General features: G+C 47.6%; 1 protein-coding gene across 1 annotated transcript in view; it reads right to left on the reverse strand.

Annotated features, from left to right (window-relative positions):
• NKD1 (NKD inhibitor of WNT signaling pathway 1) overlaps positions 1-5506 on the reverse strand; it is a 139543-nt gene extending 134037 nt beyond the window's left edge. Inside the window, exons 1-2 of the mRNA XM_068261212.1 lie at positions 5248-5506; positions 5085-5117 (exon numbers count right to left, since the gene is read on the reverse strand). Coding sequence (XP_068117313.1) covers positions 5085-5117; positions 5248-5275 — 61 coding nt within the window. The 5' untranslated portion in view covers positions 5276-5506. The remainder of the gene's footprint in view (positions 1-5084; positions 5118-5247) is intronic.
• Between the last annotated feature and the right edge of the window lie 20838 nt (positions 5507-26344).

Below are 26344 nucleotides of genomic sequence, written 5' to 3' on the forward strand. Positions count from 1 at the left end.
CCAATTCCCCCTCATGTGTGACTAATCACTACTGTAATTTGATCTCTCCGCTGTGTCAGATCAGGAATCTCAGTTTCCTCCGCAGAGTAGCTAATTTGTAAACACAGGATTATGTCTGCTTCCATGAAAGCAGGAAGTAGACACTGCAGACTTTTTACAGGATTTGTATCAGCTGTAACAAAGAAATGTTTTTCTTTAAAGGTTATAATGCTGTTGCTTATCTTTTAGAGCAGAGAGGAAGTTTTGAGTTCAGGTTCCGTTTTAAGAGCCTAATCATTAAAATGACAGCTTGATTAGTGAATTATACTATCAATTAAAGGGCATCCGAGGTGAAAATAAACGGATGAGAAAAACAATTGTATCTACCCTCAGTCTCCTAAAAATGACTTTTTTAGATACCCTGCAGTTTTATTTTATATTTAAATGTAGTTTTTACGGTTTTTACTGTTTCATTGTCTCTGCTCAATGAGACATTCATTGAAGTGTGCCAGAGCTCAAATCTATGAATTATTGACCCTTTGTATCATCTTCCTGCTCTCAGAGGCCATTTACTGACAGGAAAGTGTTTAATGGCTGTAATTACTTATCATTGAGGGTTATGCTATAGTCTGACCCGGACAGAAACCGTCACTTGCATACCTGATGTTTAACACTTTCAGACAGAGAAAGAAAAAAAAGGAACACAGCCTAGTTATTTGTGTGCTTGGCACTGTTCATACACATGTCTATCTCATTAGGTCACCTCGGTTGTCATTTAATCTTTAGTTTCCCCATTTAACTGGCCCCTTGCAAATTTTTGTCTCAGCTTCCAGTAATTTTGGTTCCCACAGATCAAAAAACTGCAGATAAGTCTAGTTTTGCACTCATCTTTACAACAGCAATGTTGGCGAGTTTATAACAATGGTTATAAAAATCCAGACTAGCAGCACAATAAGAAAAAAAAGCAATAAAAAGTACAAAGCCATGGTGAACTTTATACATTTCTGACAAACTTCTGCATAGCTCATTCTAACCTATCTGCCCGCACACAAGTGGAACTGCGCGCATCATCCAGGGACTTTAAATAATGAATCGTTCACTCTAAAATAACTTCATGATTAAATCTGTTTGGATTATCCTGCTAGATGAACATAAATCTGCAGTACACTCCATACAACTTATAGATAGTCCACTCAACCCAAATAATACTTTTACAGACAATCGCATGAAATAAATGTTTTGGCTTAGTGCAGTGGAGCAGCAAAGGAGAGTATCAGTTATTTCTATAGTAGTGCAGCAGCAGTAACTTGCAGTAGAGAAGCTTAAAAAGGACCACTATCGCAAAAAAAGTGGGCAGCTAAAATCTGACAGAACCGACAGGTTTTGGGCCAGTCCATCTCCTCATGGGGGATTCTCAGGGTTTTCTTTATTTTAAACTGCATTTCCTGAACAGCAGCTTAACAGGCAAAATAGTAAGATAGTAAGATACCAGCCAGCCTCCCTGCTCACCTGCACACTATTTTGTCAGAGTTTGCAACTGCTGTTCAAAAATGCTGTTGAAAACTAAGAAAACCATGAGGAGATGGACTGGCCCAAAACCTGTCGGTTGTGTAAGATTTTAACTGCCTACTTTTTAGTGGTATTTTAAAAGGGGTGACAGTTACTTGTTTAGGGGAGCAACTTGGGGGAACAGTTTATAGTACAAAAGGAAGAGGGATAGGGGATGCAGGAAAGCAATGAAAGGCTGTATGGAAGGAGCAGTATGGGGGAGAACCATTGGGTTAGAGTAGTGACTTATTCAGGGGAGCCGTACAGGGTGGAAAAGCATAGGGAAATAATTAGACGTTGTGGGGTAGCAAATGAAAAGCATTAAAAGGGAGAAAGCAAAATAGATGCATCAGTGACCTCTGCATTGGAGAAGCAGTGAAGGGAGCAGAAAGACAGGTTGAAAAGTAGCAGAAAACAGTTGAGGATAGTACAGAGAACAGTGGGAAGCAGAAAAGGAGTGGTGGGAGCAGCAGAAAAGGAGTGGTGGGAGCAGCAGCACAGATGGAAGGACAGTGGAGAGTAGTATAGGAGAGTGCACCACAAGAGACTTACTGGAGGGAGCCGCACAGAGAGGAGCAGAACTGTAGGAAGCAGAGTAGTAGTGTTGGGAGCAGCAGCTCAGAGGGGAAGAACAGCACACTGGTAGGAAAAGAAATGGGGGAGCAGAAAACTGGGGAACAGCACAGTATTGGGGGAAGCAGCACTTTGGGAAGTGGAGAAGTACTGGGGGGGGCTGAGCAGTACTTGGGGGGGGGCTGAGCAGCACAATGGGAAGTTGTGCAATACTGGGGGAACAGCACACTGGAAAGCAGGGCCGTACTGGGGGGAGTTGAACAGTGGGAAGGAGAGAAGTACTGAGAGAGCAGAGAAGTCCTGGGGGTGCAGCACACTGGGAAGCAGAAAAGCGCCAGGGGAGCAGCACACTGGGAAGCAGACAAGACAAGTACTGGGGGAGCAGAGAAGTTCGGGGGGGGGGGGGGGGGAAGTAGTACACACTGGGAAGTAGTACAGGAGAGGGGGAGCAGCACAGTGGGGAGCAGAGAAGTACTTGAGGAGCAGAGACATACTGGGGGAGCTGCGCATTGGGAAGTAATACAGAAGAGGGAGAACAGCACACTGTGGAGCAGAGAAGTGCTGGGGAAGTAGTTCTGCAGGGAAGCAAAGCATTACTGGGGAAAGCAGCACCCTGGGAAGTAGTACAGGAGAAGGAGCACACTGTGGAGCAGAGAAGTTCTGGGGGGGGGGGGGGGGGGGAGGAGGAGCAGAGAAGTACAGGGGGAGCAGCACACTGTGGAGGGGAGCAGTTCTGGGGGAAGCAGAGAAGAACAGAGGGAGCAGCACACTGTGGAGGGAAGCAGTTCTGGGGGAAGCACGGTGGCGTAGTGGTTAGCTCTCTCGCCTTGCAGCGCTGGGTCCCTGGTTCGAATCCCAGCCAGGGCACTATCTGCAAAGAGTTTGTATGTTCTCTCCGTGTCTGCGTGGGTTTCCTCCGGGCACTCCGGTTTCCTCCCACATTCCAAAAACATACGGATAAGTTAATTGGCTCCCCCTAAAATTGGCCCTAGACTACAGTACTTACACTACATAATATAGACATATGGCAATAGTAGGGATTAGATTGTGAGCTCCTTTGAGGGACAGTTAGTGACAAGATAGAGAGATATATATATATATATAGATAGATATAGATATATATATATATATATACACACACATACATATACACACTGTACAGCGCTGCGTAATATGTCAGCGATATATAAATACTAAATAATAAAAAATACAGGGGGAGCAGCATACTGTGGAGGGGAGCAGTTCTGGGGGGAAGCAGCACACTGTGGAGGGGAGCAGTTCTGGGGGAAGCAGAGAAGTACAGGGGGAGCAGCACACTGTGGAGGGGAGCAGTTCTGGGGGAAGCAGAGAAGTACAGGGGGAGCAGCACACTGGAGGGGGAGCAGTTCTGGGGGGGAAGCAGAGAAGTACTGGGGGGAGCAGCACACTGTGGAGGGGAGCAGTTATGGGGGGAAGCAGATAAGTGCTGGGGGAGCAGCACACTGTGGATGGGAGCAGTTCTGGGGGGGAAGCAGAGAAGTACTGGGGGGAGCAGCACACTGTGGAGGGGAGCAGTTATGGGGGGAAGCAGATAAGTGCTGGGGGAGCAGCACACTGTGGATGGGAGCAGTTCTGGGGGGAAGCAGAGAAGTACTGGAGGGAGCAGCACACTGTGGAGGGGAGCAGTTCTGGGGGGAAGCAGAGAAGTACTGGAGGGAGCAGCACACTGTGGAGGGGAGCAGTTCTGGGGGGAAGCAGATAAGTGCTGGGGGAGCAGCACTCTGTGGATGGGAGCAGTTCTGGGGGAAGCAGAGAAGTACAGGGGGAGCAGCACACTGTGGATGGGAGCAGTTCTGGGGGGAAGCAGAGAAGTACTGGGGGGAGCAGCACACAGTGGAGGGGAGCAGTTCTGGGGGGAAGCAGAGAAGTACTGGAGGGAGCAGCACACTGTGGAGGGGAGCAGTTCTGGGGGGAAGCAGAGAAGTACTGGAGGGAGCAGCACACTGTGGAGGGGAGCAGTTCTGGAGGGGAGCAGTTCTGGGGGGAAGCCGATAAGTACAGGGGGAGCAGCACACTGTGGAGGGGAGCAGTTCTGGGGGGAAGCAGAGAAGTACAAGGGGGAGCAGCACACGGTGGAGGGGAGCAGTTCTGGGGGGAAGCAGAGAAGTACGGGGGGAAGCAGAGAAGTACAGCGGGAGCAGCACACTGTGGATGGGGAGCAGTTCTGGGGGGGAAGCAGAGAAGTACTGGGGGGAGCAGCACACTGTGGAGGGGAGCAGTTCTGGGGGGAAGCAGAGAAGTACAGGGAGAGCAGCACACTGTGGAGGGGAGCAGTTCTGGGGGAAGCAGATAAGTGCTGGGGGAGCAGCACACTGGAGGGGGAGCAGTTCTGGGTGGGAAGCAGATAAGTGCTGGGGGGAACAGCACACTGTGGAGGGGAGCAGTTCTGGGGGGGGGGGAGCAGAGAAGTTCTGGGGGGGAGCAGAGAAGTACAGGGGGAGCAGCACACTGTGGAGGGGAGCAGTTCTGGGGGAAGCAGAGAAGTACTGGGGGGAGCAGCACACTGTGGAGGGGAGCAGTTCTGGGGGAAGCAGATTAGTACTGGGGGGGAGCAGCACACTGTGGAGGGGAGCAGTTCTGGGGGGGAAGCAGAGAAGTACTGGGGGGAGCAGCACACTGTGGAGGGGAACAGTTCTGGGGGGAAGCAGAGTACAGGAGGAGCAGCACACTGTGGAGGGGAACAGTTCTGGGGGGAAGCAGAGTACAGGAGGAGCAGCACACTGTGGAGGGGAGCAGTTCTGGGGGGAAGCAGAGAAGTGTTGGGGGGAGCAGCACAGTAGGTAATAGTACAGGAGAGGGAGAGCTTTGGGCACAGCCAGCGCTTCTCATGCAGCACACGCGGCAGATCCATCAGCACATTCCCATTACACGTCTGACAATCTGGGAGTACAACAAGCCGAGAGTGGAAGAGAATACAAGAAAGTGAAGGAGATTTCCATTCCTACCTTCCGGGCTTTCTCTGGGCTTACACACTGCAGCTGCCAGCCGGGAGACATACAGAGAGGGGGAAATAAACACAAAAGATGATTAGCTGAAGTATTGCTACACAGCGGAGCGCAATGCAGCGCAGTCACACAGCGGAGCGCAGAGACACACAGCGGCGCTCACCGTGTTTCGAGTAAAGTTTCCCCATCATACGACATGAGATCCCCGAGCCAGGACATCAGACACACATTACAATCCAGAGCACGTAACAATCCATGCGAGCTCCAGCAGCAATAGCGATCCCCCTAATCCAGCAGCAGCTAACCCCCCTCACTAGCGGTGACACCTCATGAACAAGAAGCCTCCGGAATCCTGCAGAGAACGGCGCAGTCCCCTCAGCCAAACACACACAGCCCAGCACCAGCAGTACAGGGCGGGGAGGAGCCAAGCACACACAGCCCAGCACCAGCAGTACAGGGCGGGGAGGGGTCGGGGAGGAGCCAAGCACACAGCCCAGCAGCAGTACAGGGCGGGGAGGGGCCGGGGAGGAACCAAGAGCACACAGCCCAGCACCAGCAGTACAGGGCGGGGAGGAGCCAAGCACACACAGCCCAGCAGCAGCAGTAGTACAGGGCGGGGAGGGGCCAAGCACGCACAGCCCAGCACTAGCAGTACAGGGCGGGGAGGAGCCGGGGGAGGAACCAAGCGCCCACAGCCCAGCAGAACCACAGAGTAGGGCGGGGCTGGGGAGGAGCCGGGGGGGGGGCACACAGCGCAGCAGTCGAACAGGGTGGGGAGGAGCCGGAGGCACATACAGCCCAGCCCAGCAGCACAGGGCAGGGAGGAGTTTGCGGGAGACACAGTGAGGGAGGGGAGGATATCACCCAGCACAAGAGAGGGAGAAAGGGAAGGGATACAACAAGTAAAGAGGGGGTAGTAAGTAAAACAACAAGTAGAGGAGCTGGAGGGAGAGACTGAGTAAGCTGCATCAGTTGAGGGAGGAATTGGGGACTGTTTGTGGGACATATCTGTAGACTAATCACTAATACCTTCTTTAGGGAAATTGGCATTTAGTGTATGATATGATGTATAGATTTCATTCTGAAATCTATTGGAAAGCTGTCCCTAGTGTGTGGCACACATCAGATAGATTCCTGTCAGATTTGACAGGCTTCTGACATGTCTATCTGATGGTCGAATCTGCTGCAATTATATAAAGGGGCCTATACACCTAACAATTTTCCCGCCGATATACAACAGATTTGATCACTGTGATCAAATCTGCTGTGAAATCGTTACGCAAACGCTGACAGAACGATCGATTTCCGTCCGAAATCAATCATTCCCGTCAATCCGTCCGTGTGGAAGATTTTGCTCGATCGCCAGCGGGTCAAGAGTGCGTCGATAGCGGCATTCGAATGCCCGACAACCGACGCTAGCTGCAATACATTACCTGTTCTACCGGCGCGTGTCCCCGCTCTCTCCGCTGTCTTCTACTCCGCGCTGGGATCCGAGTCCAGCTAGCTTCACTGAACTTCCTGTCCCGGCAGGAAGTTTAAACAGTAGAGCACCCTCTACTGTTCCCCGGACAGGAAGTTCAGAAAAGCCAGCCGGACGCGGAGCCCAGCACGGAGAAGAAGACAGCGAAGAGAACGGGGACACGGGCCGGCAGAGCAGGTAATGTATAGCTGGCAGGGGGGGCGACAGCTTCACAGATTGTGAATCGATTTCATGCTGAAATCGATGCAGGGCGCGTTTCCACTTGAGCGGAAACCGCCGCGAATCCGCAGAGTTTCCCCGCAGACGAATAGTGCGGGGAAACTCTGCCATAGGGTGCAATGGTAGCGCCGCCCGAATCGCTACCGCTAGCGAATCGGCCGGTTTTTCCATCCGAATTGGCGCGGGAGGCTGTGGATCCCATAGTCATGCATGGCACGGCTGATGGGATTCGTCTGCTTTCCCCGCAGACCCGGAAGAGCAGGCGCGTGTCTCGCAGACGCGCGCCGCTCAAGTGGAATCGTGCCCTCACAATCTGTTTGCAGTAAAGGCAGCCATACAATCCCTCTCTGGTCAGATTCGATCAGAGAGGGATCTATCTGTTGGTCGATCTGATGGCAAATCGACCAGTGTATGGCTACCTTAGGTTTATGGCCACCTTTTTTTGGAAGGGGTATTAGACTGTGAGCTCCACTCAGGGCCAGCACTGTATCAAACTGGGCTATTGCTGGAGTACATGCAGCGGCACCACCTTGTGAGTTGGGAGACAGGTGATGGTAACAATATTAAAAATATTGTTAATTTAGATTACTGATATTTTACTACAGACCAACCCTGCCCCTATTGTTTCACTAAGCCTCTCCTAGTGCCTAACACTACCCCCCCCCCCCCCCCCATCCCTGTAATACCTAACACTAATTTCAGTGCCCCCAAAAAATCGACTGCAACCATTAGTCTCTAAGTAGTAGCTACAGGGACGGTTCTAGACTTTCTGCTGCCTAAAGAAAACTTTGGAGGATGCGCCCCTCTCCCCCCCAGGCCCGCTACCTTACCCGGAAACACACACACATTCCATCATATCATCACTGCACTCAATTAGTAACAGTGACCTATCAGATGTCACTGCTAGTAATCTAGTGCAGTGATTGACCCAATGTCGGTGCCATGGTTTCATCCACGAGACCATCGGCACCAGTTAGCTAAAGGAACAGCGGGCGGCTGTGATTGGCCGGTCTGGTGCCAGCACCCCACCTGATTGGTCATGTGCCAAAGCGTCCCTCTGACTGGGCATGGTGATCTCATGCTAGCGATGGTGTTTTACCATATCACGTCTGTTTTAAATTTCATTCATCATGCTACATCTGTCATTGTATTCCTCAGTTCTGTATGTTGTACCAGTGTCCATATCATTGTCTGTATCAGTATGTACCCCTTGTTTGTTTTCCTACTTTGTACAGCACCACGGAATATGTTGGCGTTTTAGAAATCATTTAATATTATTATTATTATTATTTTTTATTTATATAGCACCAACATCTTCCGTAGCGCTGTACATAGCACAAGTAATAATGTCTCAACAAGAGGCGTATATGGGCACCTGCTTATTATGTCATAGGTCCGGTCGAATGAGTATGGGGATGCGTGGATGAGGAGGGTAGTGTGTGCGCTAGGAAGGTGGGCGGGAGCGTAGAGGCTGGCGCCAGGTGGCCCAAACTGTTTGTCCAAACGCCACCTCCCAGATGTCGCCGCCTGAATCACATGATTCAGGTGGCTTCATGGTACGTTCACGCCTGAGTAGCTAATCGACTACTAACTAGCCGAATTATCAATACGATTACCAATAATTTATGCTGGCATCTGTTAGACACCTGCTGATCCAAGTGCCCAAATTTATTTATTATTTATTTATTGTATTTATAAAGCGCCAACATATTACGCAGCGCTGGACATTAGTTTAGGTTACAGACAATATTTAGGGGTGACATACAGCAATATGACAATACCCGAATACAAGAAAGACCAGATCACACAGCACAGTAGGAGTACAAGGTAATGCTTAGTCAGTCACTGGAGGGGAGCATGGAGATTAGGCAAGTTAGGGTCACTCAGATGCATAGCATGGGTTCACAGTAAAGGAGGTGCATGATCAGGTAGGACACAAAAGGAGGAGAACCCTGCCCAAATGTACTCCAGCCCAAATAACCTGATCCGTATTGTCTAGTGCTTCTAACTCTTAAGGGGCCCTAAGTCAGGTACTGAGGTGTTCACTATAACTTTTCTGTCAGTACAATATGAAAATGTATGTACATTAAAGGACAACCGAGGTGACATGTGATATGATGAGATAGACATGTGTATGTACAGTGCCTAGCACACAAATAACTAGGCTGAGTTCATATTGTTCTTTCTCTGTCTGAAAGAGTTAATCAGGTATGCAAGTGACAGTTTCTGTCCGGGGTCAGACTATAGCATAACCCTCACTGATAAGTAATTACAGCCATAAAACCCTTTCCTGTCAGTAAATGGCTTCTGAGAGCAGGATAGAGATAAAAAGGGTCAATAATTCATAGATTTGAGCTCTGGCATACTTCAATGAACGTGTCATTGAGCAGAAACAATGAAACCGTATAAATTTAAAAACTAGATTTACATTTAAAATAAAACTGTGGGATATCTAAAAAAGTCATTTTTTAGTAGAAGGATAGATGCAATTGTTTTTCTCAACAATTTATTTTCACCTTGGATGTCCTTTAAGCTACACACCAATTTTGGTCCCAGACCCCAATTTACCTAAAACTGTCCCCAGTCCCACTAAGTAAAGCTTGCATTAAACTGGCAGACTTTCTCTCGACGTGCCCAAAAAATAGATCCCTCTCTGATCGACATCGGATCAGAGAGGGATCTATCATTGCCACACACTGCGCTTGGATTTTTTAAATAGATTTCAGCATGAAACATATTAAAATATTGATTCTCCGCTAATCATGCTGTGCAGTTCTCACCTGTCTGCCGAGTGGTCCATCCCGGGCTATGCTTCTTCCCACCCACTGGCTGCTCCATCTTAACTATGTCCCTGGGCGCCTGTGTGATGTAATACGGGGATAGACACTAGGGGCGCTATGACTGCTAGAGGCCCCTAGTGTCTATCCCCTGTATTACTCATGGGCAACAGTATCAAGGATTGATTACCAAAATTACTGGTCACGCGATCCGATAGCACAATGATCTAGCAGTTCAAGAATGGCAGAAAGGCAGAAGTTTTTCAGACCCTTACACACTCTTAGCAGTTCTGGTTCAACATGAGCTTGCTGGGTTATTTGGAACTATGAATGGCAGAAGCAGCCTTATATATGTCTTACAGTCAAGTGACTGTACAGAATGATCACAGAGTTCCATCTTCAGTGAGCCAAAGAACTGCAGAGTTCCTAATATGTGGAGAGACATCTGTTGGTGGACGGTGGAAGTCCATGCAAAAGTTCATCAGTGCTCCCACTAGCAGGTTACTTAAAGTGGGATTGTCACCATAAAAATCAAATTTCAACAGCAACTGGTCTGAGTGTATTAAGTGATAAAGATGCTAATCCTGCATTCAAAACTTTTTCTGCTGTTATGATTTAGAGTTATCACATACTTAAGGAGCACTGGCCCTTTAGCAGTCAGTGCCAAACAGTTTCATGCTGGGGGTTCCTTTTATCTATAATATATTCCTCCTCGTCCATTTATTTCCCTGCCTAGCTGCTTATCTGAAACACGATCCCCTGCTCACTTGTGTTTACAAGCAAGGCTGAGGTGATTCAGCGATTGGAGGAGAAAAGAAAAAAAAGGTAAAGGGCAGAAATGAAATCAGGATTTAGCCTAAACTGTGGGCAAAAAGACAAACAAAGACAAACACTTATATAGCACTTTTCTCCTGGCGGACTCAAGGCAACTGAGCTGCAGCCACTAGGGTGCGCTCTATAGGCAGTAGCAGCGTTAGGGAAACTTGCCTAAGGTCTCCTGCTGAATAGGTGCTGGCTTACTGAACAGGCAGAGCCGAGATTCGAACCCTGGTTTCTCGTGTCAGATGCAGAGCCCTTAACCATTACACATGGATCCCACCAGGAACAGAATGCTCTTCATTTACTATATAAAATTTACTGAAATCAAAACGTGGACAGTACAATGTGTTATGTAAGTAGATCAAGTATTTATCTACTTATATATGTGTTTTTCCCTGGCATAGTATGGCTAATCCTACTGCTTCAAGGCACAGCCCATGACAGATACAGTCCCTAGTCAATTAACTTGAACAGGGTTATAACATACTCATAGAGTAAGTAGGTTGCTCTTTTAATGGGTCAAAAACATTAAAATTTGCACTTACAATATCAAAACTGTGACAAAAGCATGTAACTGCTCACACAAACGGAAACCTCCTCTTATGCAACTCGAGCCGTGGCCAACAGCGCAGTGTACTCATGGCAAAACAGGAGAGCTAGCAAGAACTGTAGTCTGTCACAGCAATAGCTCGGTGTGCAGCTTGATCACCCACTACGCATTTCGACATGCTGCATCTTGGTCAGGTCTTCATTATGCACAATTAAAGATGCAGCACATTGAAACGCGGAGTGGGAACTCCAGCCACGATACGCTATTCATTATTTGCTATTTTAATAAATTCTGGGAAAAAGCAATATTGTATAATAAAAAAAACAAAATAAACTGCGCTTAAAAGCCACACTGCATGTTTTGCAGGTAACCTCACATATGCACAGAGGGGGCAATTGGTGTATTAGTGTGTCTGAAAACAGTGTGGTAGATCAAAAGTAAGTCAACTAGTGACCCATACACTGCAAGCAAGATCTTCGTGGTTTTCCGTCACTGATCAAGCTTAACGACATTGTTCCTCTATGCTCTGAAACCAAAAATCAATTCTGTATTGATCAAAATCATGTGAACATTAGCCGATTTCTTTATGATCAACCAATATTTTCCATCCAGCTTGATTGGGCAAATTTGTCGAATCAGGCAAATATCGGCAGACTGGAATATAATTGATTCTCTGCTGATCTGACAAAATGATCAAATCAAATGATCGATCGAACAGGAAAATCGAGCAATATGTAAGCACCTTTACCCTTATTAATTTCCATTGACATTGCCACCGTCAGATAGCAAAGTTAGCGGAGAGCAGTTCAGGCAGCCAAAAGACTGTCTGTTGCTGGCTGCTGCCAAGTAAAAGCAAATTCACATGGTTGGCTGAGCTGTGATCAGTCATCGATCAGAATCAGAAATCTTTTTAATCGCCAAACACGACTGGGTCGTGCCCGGAATTGGGTTTGGCACATACAATTGCTCAGAGAGAGAGTGAGAGTAGTATCAACATAAGAAAAGAAGCATAGTCATGCAATAGTACAGTATAAGGGCATAGACATATCAAAACATACAGTATAATCAGTAGTACATATTAATAGTTTGACGAGCAGCGGTATAGCGGTAGTTCGCAGGGTGCAGTTTAAACAGTTTTATACTAGACAGTCCATCAGGTCGGCAACTGCAGCATTTGGGGGGGGGGGGGGGGGCGTTAGAGATGAAGGGAGTTTAGAAGGTTGACAGCAGAGGGGAAAAAGGAGTCTCTATGCCTCGAAGTTCTGGTGTAAATGGCTCGAAACCTGCGGCCTGAATGGAGCCGGCTGAAAAAGCGGTGGCCCGGGTGTGAGGGGTCACTGGCAATTCTCAGTGCTCTAGATCGTAATCTGGAGATGTGGAGGAGGTCGAGTGAGGGGACAGGTCTACCGATGATTCTCTCCACCGATCTAATGACCCTCTGGAGCTTGTATCTGTCGCTGTTGGTGGAGCCAGCGTACCAGACTAGGATGGATGAGCAGAGGACGGACTCAACGGTAGCTGTGTAGAAGTTCGATCGATCTGCTGAGGATTATGCATGGTGGTTGTGTAATGTAACCAAATGGTGGTGTTTGTAGCCACATGTATGTCAGATGTTGATACACAGAACAGTTACTGCCTTGTAGAAAACTACGACACTGAACATCTATCGGGCAGCTACTGCCCACTCAGATGAACATATAAACATAAATGGGATAGACGCAACCCCACCACCTTTATTGAACCCTTGCAACTATCCTGTTGGGCAAATGGTGATATGCGCGGAAGTGTATTTCTAAAATATGTTTACTCGCATGCACGACGCTGAAAACTGCAGGGGGGGTTAAAGAGACACAGTTAAATGACTTCTGGTCTGACGCAGGTTGTCGCAGGAGCCGCACGGTAACATAGGTAAGCGCTCACGTTAGATAGAGCACTTCCGGTGCAGCATGTCACAACATCGGGAGTGTGAACTCCTACATAGACTTTTATTGCCTGGGGGCATGGTGCAGTCAATTTACCGCACAGCAATGCCCCAGTGTGAAAGAGCCTTCAGCCTCCTTGTATTCATATGGCCTCTTTCACATGGGAAGGCTGATGAAGATGAATTCACCGTCTGTCAGCTGCTCCCGTGCTCTAGCCTGGTGCTTGCTAGCATTCGGTATAGCCGGTGAAGAGGACCCCCCCATCCTTCAAGTCACATCTGAATGTGGCTGCACAATCAGAACCTTACAACTCTGTCAGCTGATCAAAGTGATCATATGCTTCTTTATGAGTTCTTGTAGGCAGGGCCATCCTTGCCTACAGAGAGGGAAAGCTCTGAATCTCATAGAGCCTTCCTTCCCTGTCCTCTCTCGCTGTCCATGTTCCAGCACTTTGCCAAATTTGCCACCTCCGGGAGAAGCAGGTAGTTTCAGCTCCCTGTGCCGGCCATGTAGCATCTAACTTAGGCACTGCTATAGCAGCAATGCTAGAGTCCACAGTCTACCCACGAGTAATTCAGGGTTCCTTCTCCCACAGAGTTGCTACAACTCAGGAGAGGGGTGGAATAGTATTTAACGCACCAAGCCCGATCGTATCTGCTCTACTGCACAGGCGCAAAGGACTCGTGCCTGCGCAGTAGAGCAGGTTGATTGGGTTTGGCTATCTCCGCCTTATATCACGGAGAGGTAAAAATTTACATCACCGCACTTCGGGGGACCCGGGCACTTAATGGAGGGACACCGGAGGACGGGGGAAGCCTCGTTAGGATGCAGAGGTAAGTATCCCCTGGAGGGGTATTTTTTTATTACAGGACTTCTTTAAGTACATGCCAATTTCAAAATGGAGCTTTGCCATACATGCAGCTTAACATACGGTATATGTAAGAAAACGCGGAAAATCAGCCGCCTCCACTCAGCGTGAGGCGGCTGCTTCCATGGAGAGCATGGCGGAACGTGGAAAAACCGCCGCGTCTGATGCGGCGGTTAGCACGCATGGCTCTGTTGCTGACACTTTGACCCAGCGCGGGGAGGCAGCCGCCGGTGCAGATAGCGGTGGGACCAACCCCGCGCATGGGTCAGCACAGACATTGCTAAGCAGTATTGGTGTGGCTGGGACTGATAGTCCACCTAGGTTCAGAATGACGCGCGTGCGCGTGGAGAGGCAGAACCTTTATGGCAGTCAGAGAAAGGTCAGCTGACAATCACAGCAACTGTCATTGGTCCAGCACTTGAGGGAGGTGCTGGAGAGCACAGGTGTATATATACTGGGTGCTGGTCATTCTCTGGTTGTCTGTCATTGCGATCACTACGTGGTAGCACTCAGGCCTTGTCTGTATCTGTGTTCTAGCATAGTTTCCAAAGGTGTTGACGATCACGGACCTCACACCTTAGCGTTAGGAAATTATACTGTATTATTTGTTATGACCTTCTGCCTGCCTGACTATCCTGCTGAACTCTGATTCTGTACCTTGCTATCTCTGATATCCTGTTGCCAAACTCTGCTCGTTCCTGGACTCTGTATTTGCCTCTCGATTCTGTACCCCGCTATTCTGATACTCCGTTGCCAAACCCTGCCTGTTTATTGGATTCCGTATCTGTCTCCTGAATCTGTACCGTATCTGTCTGTGTGTTGACGACCTGGATTGCCAGACCTCGAGAACTGGCCTTACTGTTAGAGACAGTTCCCAGACCTGTTAGTGACACCCTCTCTCTGGTGTCACTCACGTTCTGTCCTTCCTATCCTCAGCCTGGCTCCTCGCCCGGGAGAGTATAGGCATACAGAAGGAACCTACTTCTGTGCAGTACTTCTTACTGCTTCTGTACCTTCTCCTAAGGTGCAATTCTCAAAGTATTACTGTTACACCTAAACACTCTTTATCCTCAGGTGTCCAGAGGTTAGAATATATATCTGATTATCGGTGATACTGCAGATCACCAATAATCAGGTATATTCTGTATTTTCGGTGATACTGCAGTTCACCGGTAATCAGACTCTCTCTGTTACACCGATCGTTACAGTATACTAACCAACCACACCCACTGCTTGTTGTGTGTTTGAAGCCATTTGTAAACAATTTCATTTTTATGGCAAATAAGAGGTTTCTAGGTAAAACAAATATTTGTTCACTGATCACGGCTGAGGCATGTTTATGAACTGGTGCTGCAGTATCAAAACCTGGTAAAGTCTTATAACTGCAAGACATACCGTCTGTAATATCAGCACTGCGTAATATGTTGGCGCTTTATAAAAACAATAAATAATAATAATATGACCGCATATTATGTATTATGTACTTAGTAAAGCTTTGTAAACACATCTGATAATTGTCACCCATCTGGGATCAGGTAACGATCCTTTGGGCGACAATTCGTTGAATGATGCTGTACAGACACATCCCTATCCTTGAGGCTAGCAATGCGTTCTGTTACGGGGGGGGGGGGGAAAGACGACGATCGGTGCACAACCAATTGCCTTCTATCGGTCGGGGGGGGGGGGGGGTGTTGAAAAATAGCATGGTGATCGGTCATGATTGAGCATCCGGGTAGTTAAGGGTTTAGCAGGACCAATATTTAACATGTCTGAGCAAGAATGATCAGCACACACATAATTATCGTTGGCTGAAACAATCGTTATCAGCCATTTCTGACGATGGTTATCACATAAGTGTACTGTTTATGAAGTGTACTGGTTACGAATATGGAATAATGAATGTGTGTATTTCTGTATGTCTGTTTGTATGTGCGTGTATGCATATATGTGTGTGTCTGTGTGTGTGTGCTATTGGTGTCTGTCTATGTGTGTTTGTGTATGTCTGTCTATTTGTGTATGGTTTTTATGTGTATGCGTTTGTATATGCGTTTGTATAGGTGTCTGTGTTTGTCGGTTCATGTATGTGCGTGTGCGTGTGCGTGTGCGTGTGTGTGTGTGTGGGCACGTTTGAGTCTGTGTTTCTAAATGTTTTAAATTTTTAAAATAATTATACAAAAGAAAAAAGAATCAGCATGCTTTAAAATCAGCCTATACCAAATGTTGTGCTGAAAACTGTATGAAAAGCACTCTAGGGGTGTCAGTTTCCTCTCCCAACAAATGCACCCACCTCATCCATTCCTCTTCCTGCCCCCACTGGATGAGTCTTTGAACAGAATATTTTTCTTTTCCAGCAGCTTTTTCCGCACAGAAACACAATGGGGCCTTTGACAGCAAGACCGTGGGATGTCGGCTTTGATGTTAGGTTCTAATAAGTTGTGTATGTCTGCATCTAAAAACAATGCTTGCAGGCGATCTACCCAAGCAGGGAGACGAGAAATAGAGAGAGGACTGTTAAACTGTGTTCAGTTGTGTAAACTGTTCCTAACACATGGCAGGCACAAAAAAAGTTCCTTTGAAGCAGAAGATTAGAGCCACAATAGAGGGAAGAAGACAGCTATAATGTGCCCAAATTAAGGCATTAAATTAGAACAGAATATGTCTGCAACAAATACAGCTGTCCTAAAGACTTGTTTTCAAGACTAGGGTGTCTTTTAATGAGTAGATCATTAATTCACTTTACAGTTATTATAACAAGCATTATGTTTCTTTTTTTTACACTACTGTCTGTAAGTATATTCACAAACTATCCCTTATTGTACTGGTATGTCTTTTTTCAACCAAAATAACTATGTAACTATATGTTGCCATAGTTAAACTATAATACCTAAATTGTATTTGTAGCACTTAGGGCCGGTACACACTCGCTGCGTTGCACCGCGTTTTTAAAATCGCATGCGGTTTTTAATTGCAAAGCCGCGTTAAAAATACCAAAAATTCTGAGGAATTGTACACCGTGGAGCGATGCGATTTCAGAAAATCGCAATTACATTGACTGCAGCACTTTTTGACCACTTAGTTTGAAAAATTGCATACAAAAATGCGATACAAGGTAATTGCATTGCGTTTTTGTTTTAGGTCAAATCTCAGGAGATCTTGCAACTTCCTGTTGAAGATCTTTTAGCCAATTACAAATCACAATAAAAAACACGAATGCATCCGTAATGCAAACGCATTGCAAAAATGCAAGCATGCAATTTAATAGCATTGCACTTGCAATTTTCAGTGTGTACAGGCCCTTAGTAATAATAAAAGATCTCCATTTTAATCCAGCTATGCATTCAATAAAAAGTATTAACATTCCTTTGATTTCAGCTAGCATATGCACAGCCGGATTTACTACTTAATGAGTCTAAAGGCATCAAAATCCGGAAAGTTCAATTTCACCCATCAACAGATGCACATCTCCAATGACATCCCTTCATGCTGACAAACACAAAGGAAATGTGTTTTTTTTGTGTTCGTCGCTAAAGAGCACAAGAATTAAGATTGCTCTACAAAACACCATTACATGTGCCCCACATGTGCAGCCATCATGTGATAGCGAAAAAACCCCTCCCACCCCAGCAACCATTACTGCAATCTTCTTCCATCTACAGGTCCATCACAGGACCTCCATACACAGGAACTCTTTCTTCACCTGAGCTGTCCAGCTTCTCAGTTCCCAACTCAGCCCCTGCCCCCCCCCCCTTCACCACCCAACCCCAATAGCCGTCCCATCAGCCCCATTTCTAGGGGCGGGCCAAGCACGCAACCACACCTGAGCGCTATGAGGAGAAAGGGCGCAATGATGGAGGGAGGTGATGCGGCCACACAGAGGCTCTGCTGCATGGAGGGTAGCCCAACCTTTCTCTCCCCGGGGCTCCTCTCCGTGCTCCCCTCTTTATGCAGAGTACGAGCAACAGGAAGCCTGGTAAGAGGAACTCACCTCGCTTCCCCTTCCAAGCACTGCTCACTAGCCGCTGGTCTCGTCTCGCTGTCTGCATAACTGCTTGTACACACTCTACTTCCTGATGTGGCCACGGCTCCCCCCTCTATCACCTATGGGGGGGGGGGGTGGCACTTATACCTAGCTAACCGATACATAGCCAACCTATAACAACTTCACGTATACCTAGCCAACTATACTGAAGGCACCTATACCTAGCTAACCTATACTAACTACACCTATACCTAGCTACCTATACTAAAGGCACCTCTATACCTAGCTAACATATACTGGCGGCACCTATACCTAGCTAACCTATACTGACTGGACCTATACCTAGCTAACCTATACTAGGAGCACATTTTAGCTAGCTACTTGTACTGGGGGACACCTACAGCTAGCTAAATTATACTGAGGCCACCTATGCCTGGCTACCTATACTGGGGGCACCCAAGCCTGATTACCTACAGTGAGATACGAAAGTTTGAGCAACCTTGTTAATCATCATGATTTTCCTGTATAAATTGTTGATTTTTACGATAAAAAAATGTCAGTTAAATATATCGTATAGTAGACACACACAGTGATATTTGAGAAGTGAAATGAAGTTTATTGGATTTACAGAAAGTGTGCAAATAGCCAATCGCTGTCGGGCTGCTCTACTGCACAGGCGCAAGTTTCCTGCGCCTGCGCAGTAGAGCGGACCCAACAGAGATCGGCTATTTTCGCCAATCTCCATGCGGAGAGCCGCAACAGCGCCCCCACTGGAGCCAGGAAAGGTAAACAAATCAGCGCTTGTCAGCCTTGCAGAGGGAGGATTCCGGGACACTTCGGGGGAGCCAGCGCTGGACTGCCTGCAGCTACAGGGGAGGGGGAAGCCTCATTGGGACCCTGAGGCTTCCCCCTCCCGAGGTGAGTTACCCCCAGGGTGTAATGGATTGCGGAGACACCACCGCACGGTCTGGCAGCGGGGCGGCTGTCTTCACGTTCAGACCGGCGGTTTCCGCACAGCAGCATGCGTCTGGATTGTCTGAGCCTTCTAGTGCACACAGATGGAGAGCTACGCGTGCACTGGGAGACAGGACCTTTATGCCAGTAGGAGAGGGATCAGCTGATCAGGTTGATCAGCTGATCCTAGCGCAGGCTTTGATTGGCTGAATAGAGCTGGGTGGCGCTGAGGAGCGCTTTACTATATATAGATCTCGCTGGTCAGTCTCAAGCTGTCTGCCGTTGCGAATACATACGTGTGAGCACTCAGACCATAGTCAGATCCCACAGTGTGTTAGAACCAGGTGGACCTGGGAATTCAAACTTAGCCAGATTACGCTTGTGTTATACTTTAGACCAGTTCCGGGGTGTTGTGACCAAGGACCTCACACCCAAGCTTAGGATTACTGTGTCATTGCTGTGTTATACTTTAGACCAGTTCCGGGGTGTTGTGACCAAGGACCTCACACCCAAGCTTAGGATTACTGTGTCATTGCTGTGTTATACTTTAGACCAGTTCCGGGGTGTTGTGACGAAGGACCTCACACCCAAGCTTAGGATTACTGTGTCATTGCTGTGTTATACTCTAGACTAGTTCCTGGGTGTCGAGACCACGGACCTCACACCTCAGACTAGGACTCTGCTCTATTTCTGTTATGACTATGTGCTCTGTCGACCTCTCTATTGCCTTCTGATTCGGTACCCCTGCATATCTGCCTTCCTGTTGCCAGACCTTGCCTGTACCCGGTTACCGAATCAGCCTTCTGTCTCTGTACCTTATCTGCTTATGTGTTGCCGACCTGGCCTGCCCGACCTTCCAGGCTGTCACTCACTCCTTGAGTGCTCAGTCTATTTGTACTAGCAGTGACACAATTCCACCAAGTGTCAGTTGCAACTAGGACTCCTGCTCCTCAGGGAGTCCGGCCTGTTAGCAGCCAGTGGCCTCTTCTCCTGGAGTCCCCTGGCTGCAGTACAGTCTACATCTAATCTCCAGATATCCCTGGTTGCCAGGTCCTCTCTATTCCCTCTCTCTAGGGGATAGTTCCTGCACTTCCCAGGGCCACCTGCCCCTCAGGTGGTTCTTGGCTAAGCTGCCTGTATCTCCCGCCTCACGGGAGATAGCCTACAGTTACACCAAACACTTACACTTTATTAGGTGTCCAGAGGTTAGTCATACTTGTATTATTGGTGATTCTGCAGATCATCCATACTCAGGTATACATCTGTATTGTTGATGATTCTGCAGATCATCAATAATCAGATTCTCTATGTGTGCTGACACCGATCATTACACAGGGGAGCTTTTTTTTGTTACAGGTGCTCTTCAACTCACACCACAGATTTTCAATTATATTCAGTTCTGGGGGCTGATATGGCCATTCCAGAACATTGTACTTGTTCCTCTGCATGAATGCCCAAGTGGATTTTGAGCAGTGTTTAGAGTTGTTGTCTTATAAGGCTGGAAAGATCCAGCCTGGGCGCAGCTTCAGCTTTGTCACTGATTCCTGGACATTGGTCTCCAGAATATGCTGATACTGAGTGGAATCCACACGTCCCTCAACTTTGACAAGATTCCCAGTTCCTGCACTGGCGACACAGCCCCACAGCATGATGCAACCACCACCATATTTCACTGTAGGTAGCAGGTGTTTTTCTTGGAATGCGGTTTTGTTTTTCCTCCATGCATAACACCCGTTGTTATGCCCAAATAACTCAATTTTAGTCCACAGCACCTTATTCCAAAATGAAGTTGGCTTGTCCAAATGTGCTTTAGCATACCTCAAGCGGCTCTGTTTGTGCTGTGGGCAGAGAAAAGGCTTCCTCTGCATTACTCTCGCATACAGCATCTCCTTGTGTAAAGAGCGCCGAATGGTTGAACGATGCACAGTGACTCCATCTGCAGCAAGATGATGTTGTAGGTCTTTGGTGCTGGTCTGTCGGTTGACTATGACTGTTCTCACCATTCGGCACTTCTGTTTATCTGAGATTTTTCTTGCTCTGCCACTTCGAGCCTTAACTTGACCTTAACCTGTGATCTTCCATTTCCTTAATATGTTCCTAACTGTGGAAACAGACAGCTGAAATCTCTGAGACAGCTTTCTGTATCCTCCCCTAAACCATGATGGTAAACAATCTTTGTCTTCAGGTCATTTGAGAGTTGTTCTGAGACCCTCATGTTGCTACTGTTGGTGGAGGGTGGATCCGGAAGCGTTAAGGCGAGGCATTGGACTAAAGAATGTCCGCATGTCCGACATCACCATGAGATTGCTGGAGCGTCCTGTCCTTGCCTACGTGGACATGGGAGAAGGATTACTGGCAGCTGTACCTTTATTGCGTTGTGCTGTGACATCACCCTTAAACGCATTGTAAAGCATAGTTACCAGCTTGTTCTGAATGTGCTGCATCCTTTCTGCCTTCTGGTGAGTTGGTAACATGTCCACCACTTTGTGCCTATAGCGAGGGTCTAGTAACGTGGCCACCCAGTACAGCTCATTCCCCTTGAGTTTTTTTATACGGGGGTCCCTCAACAGGCTGGACAGCATGAAAGACACCATCTGCACAAAGTTGGATCCAGACGTACTATCCATTTCCTCTTGCTCTTCCTCAGTGACGTCAGGTAAGTCCTCCTCCTCCCCCCAGCCACGAACAATACCACGGGAATGTCGAGCAGCACAAGCCCATGTGACGCCTGCTGCGGTTGTTCTTCTGCCGCCATCTCCTCCTCCTCCAAAGAAACACCTTCCTCATCAGTCTGACTCCTCTTCCCCACACGACTCTACCTCCTCCTCCCCCCTCTGTGCTGCCGCAGGTGTTGAGGAAGCGTCTGATTCTGAAGAAAATTGCTCCCACAACTGTTCCTGCCATAACTGTTCCTGTTCACGCTCCTCCACAGCTTGATCCACCACTCTACGCACAGCATGCTCCAGGAAGTAAGCATACAGGATCAAGTCGCTGATGGTGTCTTCACTGCTACTCACCAGGTTGGTCACCTCCTCAAACGGCCACATAAGCCTGCATGCATTTCGCATCTGTGTCTAGTTGTTGCGCCAGAACATCCCCATCTCCCCAGATTGTGTCCTTTTACTGTAATTGTACTGGTACTGGGTGACGGCAGTGATGAGGTGGGTGCACTGAACACAACAGGTAGGTATATGCAGTGATGGGTATTGGGTAATGTGCACCTGTCACACAGACAGGTAGCGGACAGGCACAGTGACACTGCGTGCCCTCAACTCACGTAGATAAGTGGGTGTACTGTGAACAACAAGTAGGTAGGTATATGCAGTAATGGGTATTACAATGTGCACCTGTCACACACAGACAGGTAGCGGACAGGCACAGTGACACTGCATGCGCTCAACTCACGTAGGTAGGTGGGTGCACTGTGAACAACAGGTAGGTAGGTATATGCAGTAATGGGCATTACAATGTGCACCTGTCACACACAGACAGGTAGCGGACAGGCACAGTGATACTGCGTGCGCTCAGCTCACATAGGTAGGTGGGCGCACTGTGAACAACAGGTAGGTAGGTATATGCAGTAATGGGTATTACAATGTGCACCTGTCACACACAGGTAGTCACTGAATGTGCTGGGCCTGGCAATGGCACACACACAGTATGAATTATCAAGGCTGTCTGATCTGGATTTGATGCGAAGCAGAGTTTTAAGGGCAGAAATCAAATTGCATGCTAAATTGCAGGCCTAAAGTGCTTTAAAACATCTTGCATGTGTATACATCACTCACACATACACATAGGTACCGGACAGGCACAGTGACACTGTGTGCGCTCACGTAGGTAGGTGGGTGCACTGAAGGGAACAACAGGTAGGTATATGCAATAATAGATATTACAATGTGCACCTGTCACAGTAGTAATTATACCACCAAGGGGCCAAAAGCCAGCTGCGACTGACTGACAGGGCTGTATATAATGCAAGTGGGCCACACACACACAAAAAAAAAATAGATCACAAGAACAAGATTAGCTCTCAAAAGAGCTGTTGTGGGGTGCTATTTTAGCAATAAGAATCAGCGAGCTAAGAAGCCTACAAGAGCCTAGCTAATCTTTCCCTATGAGAGCCTGCAGCAGCAGCTGTTCCTTCTCTATTTACTGCAGGTACACGAGTGAGTAAAAGGGCCGGCAGTGCCTGCCTTTTATAAGGGGGGGGGGGGGGAGTGGCTCCAGGAGGGAGTGTAGCCTGATTGGCTACAATGTGCCTGCTGACTGTGATGTAGAGGGTCAAAGTTGACCCTAATGGTGCATTATGGGGCAAACCAAACTTCCGGTAAAGTTCACGGTTCTCCGCGATCACGAACCCCTGGAAGTTCGCCGGCGAACAGTAAGGGCCATCTCTACGTGTCAGTAAAATGTGTTACCATAACAACGCTCACATTACTCAAGTACTGCAGGTTGCAATAGCATAATTCTTAGTACACAGCTGCGGTAGTAGTGGTAATATTTCCATTGGTTGTCTCCACATGGATATATTACCGCTGGTTAGTTGATCAACCCCTATGTTCACATGTATAGTACTCCTGTGTGTTGCACTTTATTCCACCACTGTTTGTCAACTTGCACTATTATTGAGCCGGTCTGTGCCACCAACAATTTCATGTACAAACCATTCTTACTTGCCAAATAAATATGATTCTGATTAAATGTGAAGCCACTTTGATTTGCGGCCACTGCATGGGTGCCATTTCATGTATTCTTTATGGAAGTAGGAAGTTTTTCAATTTTTTTTTCTTATTATTCCCATTAAAATGCATTTAAAATAAAATATTTCTTATTATAATGTACCACCCAAAAAAAGCCTAATTGGTGGCGGAAAAAACAAGGTATAGATCATTTTGTTCTGATAAGTAGTGATAAAGTTATTGGGTAATGAAAGGGAGGAGCACTGAAATGTGAAAATTCCTCTTGTCCATAAGGTGAAATCAACCCGCGGGCTGCAATAGTAAAAGAGGAACTTTAACCCAGGATTAAACTTCATGATAATTCCTTCTGGAGATAAGCCAACACTTTCCATTTCAACCAGTTTTTAATCATGTTATTAAATCCCGGGTTCCTTCTTCCATCTAGATTAACCACTTGCCGACCGCCCCCAGCCGATGGGCGGCGGCAAAGACTGGGCCCAAACGACCGCAATACGCCCATCGGCGGGGGCGGCTGCGGGAGTGGCTATGCGGCGATCGCGTCATTTGTGACGCGATCAGCCGCCGGGGACTGGCTCCGCCCACCGCTCGTAGTAACCCGCCGGCCGTTCGGAAGTGCCGGCGGGTTACTAGCACCCGGATCGCCGCTGCACATATGTATAATAGGTTTTGTAATGTATACAAAGCCTATTATACTGGCTGCCTCCTGCCCTGGTGGTCCCAGTGTCCGAGGGACCACCAGGGCAGGCTGCAGCCACCCTAGTCTGCACCAAAGCACACTGATTTCCCCCCCCCTGCCCCCTGATCGCCCACAGCACCCCTCAGACCCCCCCCCTGCCCACCCCCCAGACCACTGTTTGCACCCAGTCACCCCCCTAATCACCCATCAATCACTCCCTGTCACTATCTGTCAACGCTATTTTTTTTTATCCTCCCCCCCCTGCCCACTGCCCCCTCCTGATCACCCCCCACCCCTCAGATTCTCCCCAGACCCCCACCCCCCCAGACCCCCCCCCCCCCCCTTGTACTGTATGCATCTATCCCCCCTGATCACCTGTCAATCACCTGTCAATCACCCGTCAATCACCCTCTGTCACTGCTACCCATCAATCAGCCCCTAACCTGCCCCTTGCGGGCAATCTGATCACCCACCCACACCAATAGATCGCCCGCAGATCCGACATCAGATCACCTCCCAAGTGCAGTGTTTACATCTCTTCTCTCCTCTAAACACCCACTAATTACCCATCAATCACCCCCTATCACCACCTGTCACGGTTACCCATCAGATTAGACCCTAATCTGCCCCTTGCGGGCACCCAATCACCCGCCCACACCTCAGAACGTCCTCAGACCCCAGCCCTGATCACCTCGCTAGTGCATTGCTTGCATCTATTTCCCCCCTCTAATCACACCTTGAGACACCCATCAATCACCTCCTGTCACCCCCTAGCACACCTACCCATCAGATCAGGCCCTAATTTGCCCCGTGTGGGCTCCTGATCACTCGCCAAACCCTCAGATCCCCCTCAGACCCCCTTCCGATCACCTCCCCAGTGCATTGATTGCATCTATTTTCCCCTCTAACCGCCCCTGAGACACCCATCAATCACCTCCTGTCACCCCCCTAGCACTCCTATCCATCAGATCAGGCCCAAAACATCCTGTCATCTAAGAGGCCACCCTGCTTATGACCGGTTCCACAAAATTTGCCCCCTCATAGACCACCTGTCATCAAAATTTGCAGATGCTTATACCCCTGATCAGTCATTTTGAGAAATTTGGTTTCCAGACTACTCACAGTTTTGGGCCCGTAAAATGCCAGGGCAGTATAGGAACCCCACAAGTGACCCCATTTTAGAAAGAAGACACCCAAAGGTATTCTGTTAGGTGTATGATGAGTTCATAGAAGATTTAATTTTTTGTCAAAAGTTAGCGGAAATTGGATTTTTATTGTTTTTTTCACAAAGTGTCATTTTTCACTAACTTGTGACAAAAAATAAAATCTTCTATGAACTCACCATACCCCTAACGGAATACCTTGGGGTGTCTTCTTTCTAAAATGGGGTCACTTGTGGGGTTCCTATACTGCCCTGGCATTTTAGGGGCCCTAAACCGTGAGGAGTAGTCTAGAAAACAAATGCCTCAAAATGACCTGTGAATAGGACGTTGGGCCCCTTAGCGCACCTAGGCTGCAAAAAAGTGTCACACATGTGGTATCGCCATGCTCAGGAGAAGTAGTATAATGTGTTTTGTGGTGTATTTTTACACATACCCATGCTGGGTGGGAGAAATATCTCTGTAAATGGACAATTGTGTGTAAAAAAAAAACAAAAATGTGTCATTTACAGAGATATTTCTCCCACCCAGCATGGTTATATGTAAAAATACACCACAAAACACATTATACTACTTCTTCTGAGTACGGCGATACCACATGTGTGACACTTTTTTGCAGCCTAACTGTGCTAAGGGGCCCAAAGTCCAATGAGTACCTTTAGGATTTCACAGGTAATTTTGAGACATTTGGGTTCAAGACTACTCCTCACGGTTTAGGGCCCCTAAAATGCCAGGGCAGTATAGGAACCCCACAAGTGACCCCATTTTAGAAAGAAGACACCCCAAGGTATTCTGTTAGGTGTATGATGAGTTCATAGAAGATTTTATTTTTTGTCACAAGTTAGCGGAAATTGATATGTATTGGTTTTTTTTTCACAAAGTGTCATTTTCCGCTAACTTGTGACAAAAAAAAAATCTTCTATGAACTCACCATACTCCTAACAGAATACCTTGGGGTGTCTTCTTTCTAAAATGGGGTCACTTGTGGGGTTTCTATACTACCCTGGCATTTTAGGGGCCCTAAACCGTGAGCAGTAGTCTAGAATCCAAATGCCTCAAAATGACCTGTGAATAGGACGTTAGGCCCCTTAGCGCACCTAGGTTGCAAAAAAGTGTCACACATGTGGTATCGCCGTACTCAGAAGAAGTAGTA

Source organism: Hyperolius riggenbachi, chromosome 11, assembly GCF_040937935.1.
Source record: "Hyperolius riggenbachi isolate aHypRig1 chromosome 11, aHypRig1.pri, whole genome shotgun sequence".
NCBI lineage: Eukaryota > Metazoa > Chordata > Amphibia > Anura > Hyperoliidae > Hyperolius > Hyperolius riggenbachi.